The sequence below is a fragment of the Gouania willdenowi genome, chromosome 6 (assembly GCF_900634775.1).
Source record: "Gouania willdenowi chromosome 6, fGouWil2.1, whole genome shotgun sequence".
Lineage (NCBI taxonomy): Eukaryota > Metazoa > Chordata > Actinopteri > Blenniiformes > Gobiesocidae > Gouania > Gouania willdenowi.
In genome coordinates, this window is record NC_041049.1 from 861,384 (window position 1) to 883,031 (window position 21,648).

Genomic DNA, 21,648 nt, shown 5'->3' on the forward strand with positions numbered 1-21,648 from the left:
TAAAAATATACAATAATAAAAATAATGTATTTTTACACACATTTAAATACCTACACATGTACACATATGTACACATACATACATGTGATATGGTAAATGTTATTTCATTTATTGATTTATTTATTTATTTTAATGCTTTTTTTTTATTATGCATTGATGACAAAAAACTTTTTTAAATCATAGATAGATAGATAGATAGATAGATAGATAGATAGATAAAATAATAGCAGCTTGAAGTCATGTGACCACATATAAAACTTAAAAATAATGTCTTAAAAATGATCTTAAGAAGGGGGTTAAAGGGCGTATATGTAAGAAGTACAAATGTAAAAAGACACAAAGAGTCTTCATTAATGAAACAAATATGCCATCTGTCATCAAATATGTTAATAAAGTATACATAATAGATGTAGTTTGGACTCTAGTTATTTGGGGTTAAACATCAGTTATTCTGGGCTCTGTGTGGGCTGTATATGGCTGTATAGGGTTGTATGGGGCTCTGTGGGGCTATATGGGGCCCTATGGGGCTGTATAGGGTTGTATGGGGCGGTATAGGGCTGTATAGGGCTCTGTGATGCTGTATGGGGCTGTATAGGGCTCTGTGGGGTTGTATAGGGTTGTATGGGGCTCTACGGGGCTGTGTGACCTCAGGTATCCCAGCATCCTCGCTGATGGTGGGGCAGATGTCGGCCATCTTGGACCGGAGCACAGTGCGGGATTGATGCGGTGAGTTTCTCTTTTTAAACTCGTTTTACCGCCGTTCTTCTGTCCGTCGGTACCGGCCACCGACTACTCTGGCAAGGACCCCCGGTGACCCACACCCGGCACGGTTCCTGTGGTGTGCCCGGGCCGCAGGGTACAGCGGCCGGTGTCTCTGCGCTCTGTTGTTGTGTCGGACCTCCGGAGGCCGAACCAGAACACCGGCTCCCGGCCGCCGCTCCGCCCCGAGCCCCAGGTCTCTCCCCGGCCTTATCGGCTGCTCAGGCTGGGTCAAACCGGCTTGCTTTTCCCGGTGTTCTTGTGTTACTTTTGGGCCTGATAGGAGCAGAGTGAGCTGCTAGCGTTTAGCTGCGGTTGTTGTTAGCATGTGTGCTAAAAGCTTCGTTTAACTATTCAACGAAGTTAGCTGCTAGTTAGCTAGCTACATGGTTTGCTTCTGAGGATAAAACATGTCAAATATCAGGTTTGTGTGATATTTGTCAAGTCTGACACAAACACATGTAATCATTTAAATCAGGAATAAAATGATCGTTAACAGACGTAAATTATGTTGAATATTAGCTTTAACTGTAGCCTGTGATGCTAACGGATGTTAGCTTTGCACTGGTTTGGGTCCTGATTTGGAGCTTTTACACAGTTTTTCTAACCTGTTTATCTGTTTATTAACTGCCAAGTTTGACATTTATTAACTTATTAAACAGACTGAAGTTTGTGAATGTTAATTATTATTTTTACTTGTTAGTTCTGTTTGTTTTCATACTATGTCTGTTCGATATCAACAAAGCTAAATGAAGGTGTTTTTTTATTTTTATTTATTTATTAATATGTGTGAATTAACGCGAATATGAACGTATCATTTTAGTATTTGGTACAGTTTTTATTGCACCTTTTCATTTGGTTATACAATTATAATAAATCATGCCTTTTTAGAAGATAACTGGACCAAAAACAAACATGCTTCTAATTAACATAAATAACACAAACGCACTATTTTTTATGATCACGTGTGACAAAATGAAGCTTTAAGTTATGCAGATTTACTAAATGAATAAATGATCCTCATCAAAGAATTTTAAAATGGATCAAAGCGTGACAACCTGCATATTTCATTTTCGGCTCGTTAATAAATATTGTTTTCTGTCCCTCTTTTTAAGAGGAACTCTTCTTGTTGTTTGTCTTCTTTTAGAACTGATGTTGGATAAAACGGTTTCATACAGAGATAAACGCAAACAATGATGTTTATATATCTGCCTTTATCGCAGTCAGTCAACTAAAACCATAGAAATGTTCTTTAACAGTGATTAGATGAATGCTAGTTCAGTTGTTTAAAGCAGGGGTTCTCAACTTTTGGGCCAGGACCCTATTTGGGGCCTTGAGACACTGGGAGGGGGTCGCCAGATGCCTTCAAGAAACAGAATATTTTCTGAACAATTTGAGCCCATTTTTGCTTATTTTTACCCTTTTTCTGCAACTCCACCAAACTCACCATATTTTTACCAATTTTTGTCACTTTTTCTTGCCATGTTTTTGCTCCTTTTAATGTATTTTTGCTACATTACTCCCATTTTTGACACTTTTCCATCAAATTTCATTGTCTTTTCTGCACATCTCTTCCACTTCAGAGACTCGTTCAGCACTTAAAAACCCTTTCCACCACCTAATATCACATATGTTGACCCATTATTGTCACTTTTAACCTCTTTTTATCATATTTCATAATTATTTTTTTGCCAATTCAACCACATTCACCATTTGTCATGCCCATTATTCACCAGTTTAAACAAATTGTTCCAATAATGATACTTTGAACCCTTTTTATCTTTTTTTCTGTCTGTTTTTATCCACTCTAATTTACAACTTTTAACCAATTTCTGTGGTTTTTAAAATCCCATTTCACCTCATTTTCCACCATTTTTGGTCACTTTAAACCATTTTATTAGGGATTAAAACCAGGATTTCCATCTTTAAGATGACTATAATAATAATAAATGTTCCTGGATAACAGTGGATATTATTCAGATGAATAAATAAATGTGGTTATCACAGATTCATAGAACAATAAACCATCATTTTACTGACTTTATGGATGGACCCCAAAAATCTCTCCTTTATTCCCCCTTATAGATGGTCCTGTCTCCACATGACTGTTCTTCAATGTTCATGTCTGTGTTCAACCACCTTCAGTGGGGGTCCCCGCTCTCTGGGACCTTTATTTTGGAGGGTCCCCACTCTCTGGGACCTTTATTTTGTAGGGTCCCCGCTCTCTTGGACCTTTATTTTGGAGGGTCCCCGCTCTCTGGAACCTTTATTTTGGAGGGTCCCCGCTCTCTTGGACCTTTATTTTGGAGGGTCCCCGCTCACTGGGACCTTTATTTTGGGGGTGAACAGGTTGAGAACCACTGGTTTAAAGAACAAACTGTGATTGAGATGATTGAACGCTGACGTACGTACGTAGATGAGTAGTGTGTTTAACGTTGCTAATATGTGTCTTTACAGTGTGATTGTTCTGGTGTCTGGATGCAGGAGTCAAGCCGTCTGACAGCTCTCTTTGGTTCAGTCCGTCAGGTGACACGCGGCATGTTTGGTGCTAACAGGAAGAAGTTCATGGAGGGAGGGGTGGAGAGCGACTACGGGGAGGACACCAGTCTGTACTACAGCCAGCAGTCCATGTTCCCCACGCATCGCTCAGACAAGGACGTGAGTCAGCGTCATTAACCCGACGCCTCGGCTCCACACGGCACAGAACTGATGAAAAACAGAAAATACACAAAATGTTTTATTTATTCTTTTCTATTATAGAGAAAGTAAATAAACTCTAATCTGTAGACACCAGAGGGGTGTTCCATAAAGGAGGGTTAACGAACTCTGAGTCTATCCATAAACTCTGGGTCAACATTCCCCGCGATGAGAAACTCTGGGTATCGGATTCCATTACAGCTGGTATGAAGTGGGTTAATTAACCCTGAGTATGTAAACCTTGGGTTACTGACGTGCACGCGCGGCATAAAAAGCCATCATCAATGGATCGAAGATGAGTCGAGCTGCCATGGCAACCACCCGGAAAATAGTGATTTATTCACCATAATGGGTGAAATAAGTCAGTGTTGAAGAATATGAGCCTGTTCTAAAGGTGTGTTCAGTCTTCAGTGATTATAGTGGCTTACATCACCCATAATTAGTCACACTTTTTGGTCACTTCATCACTTTATCTCTTCAGTGACGTGACGAGTGGTGAAAAATGATTGAGATTATTGAACGCTGACGTACGTACGTAGATGAGTAATGTGTTTAACGTTGCTAATATGTGTCTGAGGAGACGTGTCAGCATCATAGGATGTCTGCATAGAGTCCTCCTGTTACACTGGATATTAAGACAGTAAATGCCGCTTGATATTGAATCATTTATATTGATTTTTAATGTAATATTGTCGCCAGAGTCATCTCAACGTCCTAAAAAATGTCATAAAAAACACTGAAGCGGGACGTGAACCCACGACCCATCGCTTCCATGCGCATCGTCACAATTCACTGCTCCATCATATCTTCAAAGATGTATGATCTACAGATTTAACTGTATAACAATATAAAACAATAATCGAGCCTTAAAAGTGTATTAATTTAAATGATCATCTCCTCCTTTATATTATCTACAGATTTGTATTCAGTGAACTTTACTACAGACGTCAGTAGATGTTTTAATGTAGATCAACCTCAACCTACATCCACAATGTTATAAAGAAAACTACTGTTTGCACACAAAAAAAAACATAAATCAACACAACATTAGTAATGATGTGAACACGTCTGTGGTGTGTGATGTTACTAATATGTTTCAGAGAAAAGTGTTAAGGTTTATTAAAGTGTTCAGGTGGGCGGAGCCAGGTAGAAACCCAGGGTTTCTTTGATAAAACCTGCCAGTGACCAGGTTTAGTTCACGGACAATGTTGCCATGGTAACATACTCAGAGTTTGAACATAACCTACTTTATGGAATAAACCTCTGAAGTCTTTTATAGATTTGTCTTTTTCATTTATAGCAATAGTTAATCAATAAGTGATCAATCTAATCAGATATCAGTTATCAGTCACAGACGTATGAGGAATATATATGTCACAGACGTATAAGAATAGATCTGTCACAGACGTATAAGAATAGATCTGTCACAGACGTATAAGAATAGATCTGTCACAGACGTATGAGAATAGATCTGTCACAGACGTATAAGAATAGATCTGTCACAGACGTATAAGAATAGATCTGTCACAGACGTATAAGAATAGATCTGTCACAGACGTATAAGAATAGATCTGTCACAGACGTTTAAAGAATAGATCTGTCACAGACGTATGAGAATAGATCTGTCACAGACGTATGAGAATAGATCTGTCACAGACGTATGAGAATAGATCTGTCACAGACGTATGAGAATAGATCTGTCACAGACGTATGAGAATAGATCTGTCACAGACGTATGAGAATAGATCTGTCACAGACGTACGAGAATAGATCTGTCACAGACGTACGAGAATAGATCTGTCACAGACGTACAAGAATAGATCTTTCACAGACGTATATAAGAATAGATCTGTCACAGACGTATAAGAATAGATCTGTCACAGACGTATAAGAATAGATCTGTCACAGACGTATGAGAATAGATCTGTCACAGACGTATGAGAATAGATCTGTCACAGACGTATGAGAATAGATCTGTCACAGACGTATGAGAATAGATCTGTCACAGACGTATGAGAATAGATCTGTCACAGACGTATGAGAATAGATCTGTCACAGACATATGAGAATAGATCTGTCACAGACATATGAGAATAGATCTGTCACAGACGTATGAGAATAGATCTGTCACAGACGTATGAGAATAGATCTGTCACAGACGTATGAGAATAGATCTGTCACAGACGTATGAGAATAGATCTGTCACAGACGTATGAGAATAGATCTGTCACAGACTTATAAGAATAGATCTGTCACAGACGTATGAGAATAGATCTGTCACAGACGTATGAGAATAGATCTGTCACAGACGTACGAGAATAGATCTGTCACAGACGTATAAGAATAGATCTGTCACAGACGTATAAGAATAGATCTGTCACAGACGTATAAAGAATAGATTAATAGAATAGATCTGTCACAGACGTTTGATGAATATATCTGTCACAGATGTATAAAGAATAGTTCTGTCACAGATGTTTAAAGAATAGATCTGTCACAGACGTTTAAAGAATAGATCTGTCACAGACGTTTAAAGAATAGATCTGTCACAGACGTTTAAAGAATAGATCTGTCACAGACGTATAAGAATAGATCTGTCACAGACGTATAAAGAATAGATTAGATAGATTAATAGAATAGATCTGTTACAGACGTATAAAAACACTGTATTGACCACAGTTACATTGTGTTGTTGTGTAAACTTGTGTTTGTGCGTCTCTTTGTAGATGTTGACTTCCTCCTCCTCGTCTTCGTCGGGGCAGCTTTCACAGCTTGGGGCGAGTTTGTATGGTCCACAGAGTGAGTAGATAATTTAACTCAGACTAATGTTGGATGGAACAAACACATCCAACACAACGTTGGATGAATAAAACCTAATAAACATTTGATCAGAAATGATTTCGCGTGTGTGTGTGTGTGTGTGTGTGTGTGTGTGTGTGTGTGTGTGTGTGTGTGTGTGTGTGTGTGTGTGTGTGTGTGTGTGTGTGTGTGTGTGTGTGTGTGTGTGTGTGTGTGTGTGTGTGTGTGTGTGTGTGTGTGTGTGTGTGTGTGTGTGTGTGTGTGTGTGTCAGGTGCGTTGGGCTTCCCCATGCGTGGGATGAGCAGCAGTAATGCATCACAGCTCAGTAGAAGTGGCCTCAGCCAATCAGGAGGGCAGCTCTCAGCTCACACCAACACAGCCAACAGCAGCTCCATGCACACGCCTCCATCACCCAGCAGGTAACCAATGACATCATAGTAGCTCATGCACACGCCTCCATCACCCAGCAGGTAACCAATGACATCATAGTAGCTCATGCACACGCCTCCATCACCCAGCAGGTAACCAATGACATCATAGTAGCTCATGCACACGCCTCCATCACCCAGCAGGTAACCAATGACATCATAGTAGCTCATGCACACGCCTCCATCACCCAGCAGGTAACCAATGACATCATAGTAGCTCATGCACACGCCTCCATCACCCAGCAGGTAACCAATGACATCATAGTAGCTCATGCACACGCCTCCATCACCCAGCAGGTAACCAATGACATCATAGTAGCTCATGCACACGTTTGATGGGATAAAACAAAGATCTTTTCATAGTGTGTCATTCTACTGCTACATAATTAAAAGTGTAACGTTTGGTTCCACACAACAAAAGAAAACTACCCAGTCAAAACACTTACACTTCTTTATTTCCATGATGACGGTGCGTTTTTGGTACTTCAATTTCTAATTAAATGATTTGTACGTTTTTGAATATTCATCTGAGAAGAAATGACACCTTGATGATTTTGGGAAACCAAACTGTGGTGAATGTGGAGCTCAAAGTAGGATTTTAAGTGTTACCTCAGCAACAAACTGAAGTCACTACACTGTGTGTTGTTGTGTAGTTTGTTTGCCCCTTTACTTTAATGCTGTTTAAGTTTTTAATTTAGGATTAAGCAAAAGAAAACGAGCGTGTAACTAAAAGAAATGAAAGTGTTGCATGTCAACATTTGTGTTTGATGTTAATCGTACTAGAACAGTTAGCTAAGTGGCTAACCTACATTAAAGAGTGCGCTGACTTTTTAAATTTTGGGGCTGATTTTAAAATGAATCATTGCTTTGTTTCACTGATAAATAACTTTCAAAATAGTGGAAAAATTTGTGATGAATTCATGATCATGAGTTTTCAAAAAATAAATTGCGATATGAAACATTTTTTACAATATTGCCTCACGGAGACGCTGTGCACATAGGCAGCGCTAACGCTACGTAGCGACTCCACTATGAGCCTCTGAGGTGAACATAATGGCAGTGATTGTGTTCATCATGTTTTCTTTTATAATAATGACTTAAATGTTTCGTATAATCAGATATGTGTCTGTTTATAAGGAATAGTTAAGTCATTATTATGGCAGTGACTGTTTTTCCTCCTCGTGACTGCAATAATCAACTAAGCCTCTAATATTATCAATGATTTTTACAGTTATAGTCACTACAGGAACATTTAATACCACAAAGTCAATGATTTGATCATTGTAGTGGTGCTATATCATGCTAATGCTAATTAAATTAGCAACAAATCCTCTGATAGATGAGTTAAATGTTAAAGTATGTATTATCCAGTAGTTCTGTGATGAGTGTATTTATTAATTGTGTGTGTGCGTTGTTGCATGCATGTGTGTGTGCTTGTAGAGGGATTCTCCCCATGAGCAGCAGAGCCGTGATGAACCACAGCCAGCAGGTGGGCGGTCCTTCAGCGCAGGTCGTAGGGATTGGAGGAGAGCGAGGGGTGGGTGGGGGGAGGAGTGGGGGCATGTCCAGCCCTAGCCGCTCCTCCCCCAGCATCATCGGGATGCCCAAAGCTCAGCACTCACGGCAACCGTTCACCATCAACAGGTGAGGGAACAACAACTTTTTGACACGATTTGAACCAATCACAGCGTCCCTGTGACCATTAGCTACTTCCTCATAGGTTGAACACATCTGACACCATACAGGAAGCCCCGCCCCCTCAGTAACAGACAGCCATTGAGTACTGACTAGTTGGCATTAGCTGACAGAGAAACACGGAGACGTAATACTGGTTATTATTGAGTCCAGTGGTGTTCTAAAGCAGCTGGTGATCGTGTTAACTGGTGACTGAGTCTGAGTGTTAGCTGGTCATCAGCTAACACGGATACTAGGGATGGGCGATATGGACTAAAAAAAATTATCCTGATCATTTCTGGTATTTATCACAATAACAATAAACATCACGATAAATAAAAAAACTATAAATAAGTAAAAACAATTCCCAACTTAAAGTGTAAACAGGTTCTTTACAAACACAAATAAATGTTAATACATTAACATTAGACACATTATAAAAGGCTACAATAACTGCTGACTCATAGAGTTCATGAGCTAATATTTTATGAATATATTAGTGCATGTGGATCAGCCTATTAGTGTTATTGTATGTAATTCATTTATTTCCTCACTTAAAATGAATTATTTTCTAAAAAAAAAAAGCACATGAAAATCACAAATAACGTTGTTAGTGTTTTTACTGCTGATGAATCATTTATCTGATAATGAGTTACATAAAGTTATGATTGATATCGAGATAACAATATAATTAAAAATATTGCGTTTCACAAGTTTAGACGGATGAATAATGACATTAATATTTATGCTAACATTTATTTCACACAACGTATGACATGTTTAGCTTTTATTCTTCTATACAAGTGTTAAATCTGACCATAAACAAATCTGTGGTTTTATGACAGTAAGACGTGTTTTTTTTATTTGGTTTATTCCTTATATGGAGTGGTTAGCATTAGCTCTAACCCCAGTCTGTGTGTCGATGTGTTAGCTTAGCATAGTTAGCTTTAGTTGAGTTTCCAGTTCATAATCATTGCTACAGGTTCATCTCTGTACCTGTGTTTGTAGAACTTAGGGTGGATCTGATGGAGGAACTAGAATTGGTTCACTTTGTTGATGTGTAACTGGTTTTAACCAAGTAGTGGTTTGTGTGTGTGCGTGTGCGCGTGCGTGTGCGTGTGCGCGTGCGTGTGTCAGTATGTCGGGGTTTGGTGTGAACAGGAATCCAGGCTTCAACATGAACAACTCTCTCTCCAACAACATCTTTAACGGCACAGGTGGGACTAATAACACGCCTCTGTCGCAGGAAGTGTCAGTGTTTTCCTCCCGCCAAAATAAAACCCGTTTGTTTCAGATGGCAGTGAGAACGTGACGGGGCTGGACCTTTCCGATTTTCCTGCGTTGGCCGACAGGAGTCGGAGGGACGGAGGGTCGAATCCCACGCCGCTGCTCAACCCGCTGGCCGGTCGGGCTCCGTACGGTGAGTCACACAGTTTTTTATTAAACTGGTTTATTTTAGAGATGTCCTGAAACTAGTCTGAACACATTAAAGCCAGGGGACAACATCAAATTAAGACTTGTTCTTAAAAAGTTAACGCCAGATTTAGCATTTTGAATGGAATATGCAAAAGACTGGAAAAAATCAATGCAAATTCGATTAATTTCAGTTTAGACTGTCTGATCAAATATCTAAAAGCTTTCAGGTTGATGTTTGTTCTGATCTGATCAGGAAATCTCAATTTTTATACCTTTAAAGTGTCTTTACTGTTTAAAAATTGTAACAAAATAAAATGTCCATCCAGCTTTGGTTTAATCTATCTTTAATAATTAACAAAGTAAAGAAATGTGAATCACACAGACATTTATTTTAAATGCATTAAAAGATACCAAAACATAGTAACTTAGTATATCTGCGCTCACTGATTTTTATTTTTTTCAAATGTTTCTTGCTAAATTACTTCTGTTATTCACAGTGTCAAACCGCCCCCTCCCACCTGCATGTTTTCAGTTTAGTTTCAGTTTATTTTCATTACAATAGGGGGCAGTGCAATTTAATAAAACACATGATTAAACATGAGTAAAAAAGACAGAACTAGCCAAGGAGGCTATTTTTGTGTGTAGTCCTCTGGCCATGATGTTAAAAAAGGAAATAAAATACATTAACAAATATTAACATGACAAAAATACATAATAGAAAAGACAAATCAAGACAACGTAACAATAAGTTGACACAATAGGAAAAAACAAAACAAAAAACACTATTTACAAGATATACAAAGCATACAAACACAAAAGCTCACAGTTAATGGTGCAGTCCGCAACTCTCAGATCCCTCCCTCCCTCCCTCCGCTGCTCTCTTGCCCTGCCTCCAAACTTTCCAAAGGCCCTCTAGTGTAACAATTACAAATCAAACATAATGTAAATAAAGCAGCAGTAATTACCTTTCAAGCAGAAAAGTCACCAATTCCATCTTTTACTCCTCCACATCATACACTGTAAAAAAGACGGCGCTCCAGTTTTGCTTTAGCAAATATGAAAAAAAGTTACTTTTACAAGAGTTGCAGACTGTACCTCTAAAGGACCCATTTTTCACTCATCTCCATTTGTTCTAAGAACCCCAAAAACATTATTTGATGTTTATTTTCCCAAACTCGCCTGTTTTCCAGAGTTTTAGCCTCTGAAAAGTCACTTTCTGACCAGCCCTACACAAACAGGCTGCTTTGCGTCCTACCCACACGGTGACGTAGGACCAGAGGACGGCCCGCCCTCCTCCCACCCATTTCGTAGCTGAGCTCATCAGAATCAGAAGAATCAGAATCATTTTATTGGCCAGGTACAGTTAAGAGCAGGGGTCTCTAACTCAAATTACCTGAGGGTCACAGTAGGCAGAGTCTGGGTGAGGCTGGGCCGCATCAGGTATTCCACAGAAAAACTTTGGTTAAAAAAATTTAATCTTCATAAACAGCATTACTAACAGTTCTTTAACCTGCACAACTCAAAGAATCAGAATCGAGCATCGTTTAGAACAGGAATCGAAATTGAGAATCGGAATCAGAATCGGTAAAATATAAATGATGCCCAACCCTATCAGCTCATCACTTGTATTGTGTAGAATCGTCGTTGTCTCATTCAGAAGTAAGTAAACTATAAAGTTTATCATTATATATGTTAAAAACACGACCAAAAACTCTGTTTTAACTCTGTCAGCGGTTATTACAGGTGCTGCTACAGTTGATGGATTTTCTTTGTACCTTTTTCAGAGAACATAAGACAATTTAAAAAGTGTATCTGGAGAAAATTACCTACCCTAACTTTAATTTCCGGGATTCCACAAAAAACTTTGGTAAAAAAATTAAATCTTCATAAACGTTATTACTAACAATTCTTTAATTTCAATGGGTTCTTCTGAACATGAACTGCCCTGAACATGAATGCAACATACATAACATGAGATAATGTCAGCTGTCGTTCTCCTCAAAGTCACGTGTTGAGCCAACCAGACGCACGGAGAACGTCATTTCTGCTTTTTCTTTTGACAACAACAAGGCGGATAATGAACCACTCGGCAGAAATGGTCTTTTTTTTTGTGCTCAGTGTTCATGTATTTTGTGATGACATGAACATCGTGACATTTGTAGATGGTAGAAAGTACCGAGATAGAGAGCAGAAAAAAGGCGATTGCCAGTGGGGCGTTTACTATCCGTCGGGACAGTGGGACATTAGCCAATTATAGCTGATATAAACCATGGGACGCAGCCACAGAGGCTTTTATTTTCTATAATAACCCCATGGAATCAGTGATGTTTTGTTGAGTATAACCGAGGTGGGTAGGTCCACTATGAGCCCCCAGCCTCGGAAGCGGGACGGCAGGTGCGAGCTGGCTGGGTGGGCGGCTCCATCGGAGGTGTGCTTCCCTTGGTGACATCATCAACGCACAATGCTGTAAAGTGCCATTCATATTGTAACAGGGTACATTACGTTTTAACGACTTCCATTAAAGGCTGATAAACCTTTGATAACGGCTCGAGTCACGTCATTACAATACAGTATAAAACACATGGGCCGCACTAACATTACATTTTCACATTGTCCCGTGGGCCGCAAGAATGAGACCTCTGGTTTAGAACAATACAAGGAATTGAACTTGGTAGTTGCAGCAAAGAACACATCAACATGAGACAGAGCGTGGGGGCGGCACATACATAGACTGTAGAAAATACACACATAGCTCACCTTTGTGGGTGTGTCTGTTTACACGTCAATCATGGCTGAAAGCTTCTTAGAGGCGTGGCTTCTCCAGGTCAGTGCTCCGTCAAATTCATCATCAAAATGGGAACTTGGCATCATATTGTAGTGAGGTGTTTGGGCTCGACCTGTAGTAAGAAAGGAGCAAATCACCCTCTAGCGATTGATGGAATCAATGAAAAAAAACACTTTGATCATGTGTATGAAACCCTAATAACACTTTATGTTTAAAGTACAGAAAAGTTGATTTAGCATAACATGGGCCCTTTAATGATGGCAGATGTAAGTGTTCACCAGCAGGTGGTTTGTAAAAGCCCTGCTGTTTAACAGTCTCTGGTTCCTCTAACGGACCAGACGGACTGACTGAACACAGTCACCTCTCACAGAGCCTCTAGTGACCTGTTCACCACTGTTCCTCTGACCAATCAGATGACAGGAGCCAAACTATGTGTTGCTTTGTACATCAAGCATAGATTTGTAAATTTGTGAATATCTGGACAATTTAAAAAACAGAACCAGAACCAGTGATGGTAATATTTTTGTTTTTTGTCCATTACTTTGATAACTTGCTTATATAAAAGTACTCTGATTAGCTTGGGACCAGCTTGTTAGACTATAATTAAAATAACTAAAAATCATTCAGACGCTGCTGTCAGACTTTTAACTGGTACTTCTAGAACATCCCACATCACCCCCATTCTTGCTACTCTGCACTGGCTTCTAGTTAAGCTTCGCATAGAATATAAAATATTAGTTCTCACGTTCTGAGCATTACATGGTCAGGCCCCTAAATATATCTCAGACTTGTTGTGCCCCTACTCATCAGGGCGATGCCTTCGGTCTTCAGGTTAGGGTCTCCTAAAGACCCCAAAAACTAAATTTAAAACCAGAGGAGACCTGGCGTTCCAGGCTGTAGCTCCCAGACTCTGGAATAACCATCCTCAGGGATGAGTTAAATGCAGAGGACAAATTCCATTAATGTAATAACATTCCATGCCAATTAAAGGCGAAAGCCCCAATTTAATCTTTAATCTTAATCTTTAATTTGGTTAGTTTAACTGCAACAAGATCTTTGGAGCAACCATGACAAAATAGGACCATATCGTCTGCGTACATTATGCACTGGACTTCGGGGCAGACGGTTAATGCAAAGGCTGAACAAAAGGGGACCTAAAATTGATCCCTGTGGTACTCCAGTAGCAATCGTAAGTGGCTCAGACTTAACACTGAATACGACCACGCAGATAAGATTCCACCCAATTCACCATAGTATCAGAGAAATTGAAATCTGAGAGTTTTGAGAGTTTAGATCTTCCAGTGAAACGCTTCATGTGACGTCAACAAACTTAATGTGATTATGTTTCCAGTCGGCATGGTAACCAAGCCGTCCAGTGAGCAGTCCCAGGACTTCTCCATCCATAATGAGGACTTTCCCGCACTGCCCGGACCAAACTACCAAACTAAAGACTCCAGCAGCACCAACGATGACAGTAAAACGGTCCGTAATGCGTCCCTGTGTTCTCGTCCAACCCTTCGTCTGATCCTCTCCATCTTTTCTCCAGAACCTGAACTCATCGGGAAAGTCCAGCTCCAGCACAGACGGTCCAAAGTTCCCCGGTGATAAGAGCTCCGCCCCTAGCAACAACAACCAGCAGAAGAAAGGCATCCAGGTGCTTCCTGATGGTGAGTCCTCACACGAACACACACACACACACACGAAAACGCTCTGATAAAATGTTCAGCTCCAGCACGTCTATCTATAGATGACTGTGGTTCACACTGTAACACAGTAACTACTGTTAGTATTGTTCTGTGTTTGACTAACATCACATGATCAAACCTTTTCTAACATTCCACATTACAAAATGAGTTATAAAAGTATGTATGATTCATACTGATATTGTATCAGATCAATATCAGTATCGGCCGATATGCAAAGCTGCAATATCGGTATCATATCGAAAGTGAGAAAGTTGTATCGGGACATCCCTATAAAAACATACAGTAGATCACAATATATAAACACACATTAAACTTTAATCAAATTTAGTCAAAATCCAATCAGTACTTTTGAGCTAATCCTAACAGACATACAAACAAATAAATACATAAATAAATGCTGGACGCTGAAGAATAAGATAAATAAAAACTATATTTATTATATCAGAGACTTTAGATGTTGATCCATAATATTTATAAAAATAATAATACCATTACCATTATTGACTGTTATATGACTTTGTTCTCGGACTAGGACATCCTGAGTTAAAATGATGTTTGCATGTTCTCTCCTCAGGGCGGGTCACCAACATTCCCATTGGCATGGTAACGGACCAGTTTGGAATGATTGGCCTGTTGACGTTCATCAGAGCGGCAGAAACAGACCCAGGGATGGTTCACCTGGCGCTGGGCTCTGACCTGACCACGCTGGGCCTCAACCTCAACTCACCAGAGTGCGTACAGCACTGAGGGTTGTGGGTTTGAATCCCACTCTGTGTGTTTCTCTCACTCCATAAATGGTTTTATTTGTGAATAATGAATGTTGTTGTTTGTCAGGAATCTTTATCCTAAGTTTGCGTCTCCTTGGGCGTCGGCACCGTGTCGGCCGCAGGACATCGGTGAGTTACACACACACACACACACAGTGAAGCTATATTAAACCTAACGTGTTCCCACAGACTTCCACGTTCCCTCAGAGTATTTAACCAACATCCACATCAGGGACAAGGTGCGTAGGCGTGTCCGTCCTCCCACAGCCGTCACTCAGCCGCTAACCTGACCTCTGCTCTCTGCAGTTAGCTGCCATCAAGCTGTCTCGGTACGGAGAGGATCTGCTTTTTTACCTTTACTACATGAATGGAGGAGACCTGCTACAGCTGCTGGCTGCTGTGGAACTGTGAGTCACTGATTAGTCCACCAGCACTGAACTGTTCTAACAGCATTAGTGTGTGTGTGTGTGTGTGTGTGTGTGTGTGCGTGTGCGTGTGTGTGCGTGTGCGTGTGCGTGTGCGTGCGTGCGTGCGTGTGTGTGTAGGTTTAACAGAGACTGGCGGTACCACAAAGAGGAGCGGGTCTGGATCACACGTGCTCCAGGAATGGAACCAACGCTGAAGACGAACGCCTACGAACGAGGGACCTACTACTTCTTTGACTGCCTCAACTGGAGGAAGGTCGCCAAGGTAACCGTGTGTGTGTGTAATTGTTAGGGGTGTAACGATTTCTTTTATCAGCGATTCCATTGCAATCACATTGGTTTTTGCTGATTCAATTCACCAACAAAAACACTATTTCTGGAAGAAAATACAGATTTTAATTGTGTGGGAACAGATTCATTTAACCACCAATGTACAGGTTAAATATGTATGTTTTATGTGTGGCAAGAAATGAGTAATTAGCATGTGTTGATCACATGATCATGTGTTATCATATTCATGTTACTTTTTGTAGCTTTTCATATACATTAACTATAAAAATCTTCTTTATAAACATTGTGTTCATATAAACTGAGATGTGTAAGAATTTGAAGATGAAGATACTGTTTTATTTATTGATGTTAATTTATTATATTTTAAACTGTTTTTAAGTTTCCATTTACAAGATCAATAAAAATCAATATATGTGGTATCAGGATGGGAAACTCGATGAGCACAGATTGATGTGTGTGTGCGTGTGCGTGTTTTTGCAGGAGTTCCATCTTGAATACGATAAATTAGAAGAACGACCTCACGTCCCATCGACCTACAACTATAACCCCGCCCAGCAGGCCTTCTGATTGGCTCCGCCTGCCGTCAATCTTCATGGGCTCCTTTTTTTAGGGATTCCCCGCCTCCACACTCTTAATCTGGCCAATCAGGATGCAGGACAGAGCAGGTGGTCAAACCTGTGGAAACAGACCTGATTTCAACTTTTAACTTTTGTTTCATGGTTTTTATTTTTTTGCACCTCCTCCATGTTTGGTTTGGTCCATCAGCAGAAAAACACACACACATCAATGCTTTTATAAAACACACACACACCTGATGTGTTTCCTTCTCCCGACAGACATCAAGGATAGGTTTCCTTATTTTTACCAGAACACGGGATCAGACGCAGGACGGTCAGGGAGAACACGCCATGTACATTGTAGCACTGTTTCATAATAAAAGAGAAAAGAAAACACCTTTTTCTTTATCCTCACCTTTTCTTTCACGTTTACGTTCAACTTTTTGAGAAATATTTAAAGTTTTACATTCCACACATACTTTCTCTCCTTTGTTTCTAACTTTAATCTTTTCATCCTTTGTCTTTTTTTTCCTCTCTGGTCTATTTCCATCCCAACGATGTCCGACCCAACACTTCCATCTGTGCGCTGAATACCACAAATCTATTGATCATATGATCACATCTGAACCAATGACAGGCCTTTATAAAAAAAAAAAAACCTTTACATAACCTTTGAATCAATTAAAATTTGAGGAACTACAACACCTCTAATTCTGAATTATTATCTCAGGATTTTCAGGTTTTGTGGATAAAACTTATGCTAGTCTAACATTTCCTTAACTAATATTAACATTTTGGTTTTATTTTATTTATTAAACCTGTTTTTTTATGGGAGTCTTGATCAAAAATGTCATTAAACTACAGTAAAAATAATTTCCAGATGTTGTGCTGCTTCGTGTTTAGCGCACAGATGTGAACGTTAGCTAAAAAGCTATTTTAATGTAAACCGTTCGAAGAAGTGGAGGGAAAACGAACCCCAACCTGGCAACCACAGGGGGTACGGACAGCCGTCCAATCACAGCGCAGCAGCAACCAGCCAAGGACACGCCCACAGACACGTGACCTGTGAGGAGGAGGGAGTTCCCGCTGTTTTTGTTAAAAATGGCAGCTAATGTTTTCACGTAGGTATGAATGTAACGTTCATATTTCCGGTGTTTTCATAGGAAAAGAAGAAAATAATAAATATTCTGCTAATGAAACAAACTCTGCTGATGTCGAAGCATTTTTTTTCCAACATTAATTCTGATATTTTGTTGTGTTGAGCATGAAAACAAATGCTGAAATAATTAAACTCTAAATAATTATTAAACTCAACAAACAAGCTTTCATGGCTTTACAGAGTTAATTATTGTGTGTTTAAATATTAAAAGCCATTAAGGCGTTTTTATATCATGAAAAACTCATTTTTTAATCTCCAATAAATCACAGTGTCATTAAATCTGTCATCATTCAAAGTATTAAAACTACGTAAAATTGATCATATGTAAAGTCTGAGCTGCCATTGGACTTTATTCAGAGCTTTTTTCTTCCCAAAGTGGAAAAATTCCGATAATTTGTGGATTATGTATTATTTCCCAGCAGTGACCACTGGGGGCGCTGTGAGGTCATTCTTTTTCACATTCCTACTTACATTGTCGTGGCAATGCAATGTTTTCTAGTTTTAACAAGTTATTTTTTTGTGTTTTCATGTCGAATACCTACAAGCTCCTCCCTCTCTTGTTACAGGTGGACAGTGGGCGGAGTTTTGATTAAGTAGATTTCGAGGGATTTTAAATTCATCTATTATTACAGTGGTGATAATAAATTGGTTTTATGTTTGTAGATTATGATCAGATTTGTTTTCTAGCCACGCCCACCTGTAGCCAGAGTGGGAGGAGCTTAACATGCTTTTCAAAATAACGGAAAAAGAAGCAAAATTTTAAAAAAGATGGAAAAATAAATAAAAATCAACAAAAAGGCAACAAACAATAGATGAAAAAACGTGTTTTTTTGCTTGTTTGTTTGTCTGTTTTTTTCAATGATCCTAATTTACTTCCGTACATTTTCTTTCAACTTTAATTAGTCAAATTAAAAATCTGGCATCAAAATTAAAGATTTCGATAGAAAAATATAATTTTTCCAGACTAAACAGTTACAATATATATATATATATATATATATTAAAAGTTGAAAATAATATGAAATACCTAAAGTCAGAGTTCTAATCATAAATCAATGCATTCATTGAATGCATGCATTGGTTTAGATATTTCAATGTTTCGCTTCCATACATTTAAAAAATAACTTTATTGCAAACAAAATATAGAAACCAGTCAGGGCAAATATTACATATTTCAATGTTTAACATGAACAGATTCCTTCAAGAATACAGACATTATACAACATAAAAACAAGGAAATTAAAATGACACATCTAAATAACACTGAGAAGATACTGTACATACACATAATAATAAAAACATTTAGGTAGTTGACTTAATAGCTGTTACGTTTCATTAAATCTTTTTTTAACCAATCTGACAAATAGTTCCAGAATTGCTTCGTACTTCTGTACATTTTCTACATCATTATGATTTGTTTCATAGGTGTACTGCAGTAGTGCTTTGAGAGCCACATGTGGATCTGATTGGATGAAATAATCCGCGTCAGATCGTTGTGAGTTGTTTGGAATCTTCTTTATTTTGGAAAAATGTTGTTCTTCTTTGGTAAGCAGCATCTTTATTTATTTATTTGGTTCCATCTAAATAAATAAAGGAGACTTTATTTCCATGCCTTTCTATTGTATTTCTATTTTCCCACAGTGAGAACATTAATGTTGTCTCTGCTGAGCACGTGACGTGTTTTATTTGTAATTTTTTGATCTGCAGAGATGATAATAATCTGTGCTCTGATTAGCATCGTTTTTCTCTGAGCTGATGAGCTCACGACAGTCATAGAAACACTAGAACAGACATAGGCAACTGGTGGCCCGGGGGCCACTTGTGGCTCTTGGTCATATTTGGTGTGGCCCCAGAAGAAAAAGCAGAAAATGACCAAAAACACATAATTTTTTTTTTTTTTTTTTTTTTGGTAAAAAAGCATAAAAGGAAAACAAAAAGTACAACTGTAATCCAAAAAAACAAGACAAAGAATAAGACAAATGTATTTCTCTTATTTTTTAAACTTTTTTATACACAGAACAACTTTTCTTTCTTTTTTTATTTTTACTTTTTTATACAAAAAAAAATTACTTTTCTCTCTTTTTTCTTATTTTAGTTTTTAATTTTCTTATACGCAAAATGACTTATACAACATACAAAAGCAACACAAAAACACACAAAATAAGAGAAAAAAATACAGAACAAAAACACAAAGCCATTGTTTTTTCATTATCACTGCTCATCCATCAGCTTTATATAAATACTAAAATAAATGTTGATCATGTGATTCTTATATCAGAAAATTAAATTTTTACGGTCCCACTGTGATAAAAGTTGCCGATCCCTGCGCTAGGTCACCTGCTCAAAATTGTTGCTATGGGAACACGACAATGACGCTGGTTGAACCACGACGTTAATGTGTCTGTTGTTGATTGATTTGTGTTGTTTTTCTGTATTTTCTGTCATTTTTTTTTTGTCATAAATGTTCAGAGGAAATGCTATCAGATCGCTTGGTTGTAATCTCTATGTTTGGTCTGTAACCATGGCGATCCCCTTGAGGCATGATTACATCACAGCTTTAACAGAAATATGACTTTAAATCCCAGCAGTTAGTGTTAAACGTGCACTAATCGCTGAGAATGGAACAAATACAATTTAGAGAAACATGTTGGTATTGACTCCAAACGTTGCTAGTGTCATGTTGGCCTCAGCCACTAGAGGGCGATGTAACCCGACTACGTGTTTCTACTAAGGGTGTACAAAAAAAATGGATTTGGCGATATATCGCAATGTTTCTTCACACAATTATAGTATTAATCCAAAAAATGTTTAAATCAATTTTTTAAATCATGTTTCTTAAGGTAAAAAACATTTAATGTCGCTAACATTAGCATAGCACGTAAACTGGCAGTCACTAGGTGTTAAACTACCTCCTGTTCAATGACTTTTAGCTTTATTTTAATCAAACTTACTGGACACTTTAATAGATGGATGTGGTCATTTGTGTTTTTCAAAGAATTTAAGAACTTAAAATCAGAATCTGTTGTAGAAGCAAAAGTTAAACATTTTTAGAAAAGTGTAATTTGACATTTTGATAAACATACCATTTGTTTTTGATATTTGTGCTTGAATTATTGTTAGTTACCATTTACTTGTTCTCACCATTTTGTACTTGTAAGGTGAAATGTTTAAATATTGATATTGTGATGTATAGTTTGTTCAGTATCGAGATATATTGTATCGTGATTTGCAAATCGTGTATTGTATCGTATCATCAGATCCATGACAATGCAGAATGTGACATATTTCATACAGAATGTGAGTTTATGAAGCTCCTTAATGCGAGGATGGAGCCTTCAGGCTGGTTTCTAGGGTTTCCATGGTTTCCAGGTGTGGGGGATGATTGGATCCAGATGTGCTTGTTGTTTTCTGGCTCTGACATCAGGAGGAGATAAGCCTCTTAGCGGCCGCTACGCTACGACTCCTGATGCTACTACCGTACTATTACTACTGACTCACAGCTTCAAAGTCATATAATCGATCAATGTGTTCGTTTGATCTAACAGCCACATAATCAACATCAACTAATGACTCAGCATTTAGAATAATGACTAATCAGAACATTAATACAGGTATTAAACAAGTATTTATATTAGTTTAGTTTTGTGTGTTTTTCTGTAATTCTGTGTATGTTTGTTGTTTTTCTGTGGTCTTTTTGTGTATTTTTACTGTGAAATGTAAGTTTTTTAGAGTCTTATTGTGTGTTTGTGTGTGTGTCATTTTGCATTTTTTGGAGTAATTTTTTGTATTTACTTGTCTTTTTGTGTACTTTTCTTGTCATTTTCTTCAATTGTGCTTATTCTTTTTAGTCATTTTATATATTTTTGTAGTAGTTTGTTTAGTGTGTTTTTGGAGTAATGTCACTGTATTTTCCTGCAATATTGTAATTCTTTGTATTTTTTTAATGTATTCTTGCTCATTTTGTACGTTTACTTTACCACATGTGGCCCTCGGGCCAAAGGTTGTCTTTGTCTGTTATAGAGGCTGAACCAGTTGCACCATTAAAATCATCTGAATGTACGAAGAAGGAAAAAACCAGGACAAAACTGATCTGAGAACAGTTTAAAAGACAGAAAACAGGTTAAAGTTTGAAGAGTAAACCATGAGTAAAATGTATTTTGTTTATATTATGTAAACAGATTCAC

At 38.3% G+C, this 21,648-nt stretch overlaps 1 protein-coding gene across 4 annotated transcripts; it reads left to right on the plus strand.

Moving 5' to 3' along the window:
* The first annotated feature begins 593 nt into the window (after nt 1–593).
* Nucleotides 594–17,280, plus strand: LOC114464417 (CCR4-NOT transcription complex subunit 2-like). Of its 4 annotated transcripts, none has more exons than XM_028448569.1 (15): nt 594–726; nt 3,217–3,417; nt 6,183–6,255; nt 6,528–6,675; nt 8,125–8,328; nt 9,496–9,575; nt 9,653–9,778; nt 13,911–14,041; nt 14,106–14,226; nt 14,840–14,996; nt 15,100–15,161; nt 15,222–15,271; nt 15,339–15,439; nt 15,578–15,722; nt 16,229–17,280. In XM_028448569.1, exons 2-15 carry the CDS (start codon nt 3,238–3,240, stop codon nt 16,313–16,315), a joined length of 1,665 nt encoding a protein of 554 aa, XP_028304370.1. In that variant the 5' UTR covers nt 594–726; nt 3,217–3,237; the 3' UTR covers nt 16,316–17,280. The 4 variants fall into 4 exon arrangements, with proteins under 4 accessions (XP_028304370.1, XP_028304372.1, XP_028304373.1 ...); XM_028448571.1 differs by having other exon boundaries at nt 635–726; nt 3,278–3,417; XM_028448572.1 differs by lacking the exon at nt 594–726 and adding an exon at nt 769–955 and having other exon boundaries at nt 3,278–3,417.
* The last annotated feature ends 4,368 nt before the right edge of the window (nt 17,281–21,648 follow it).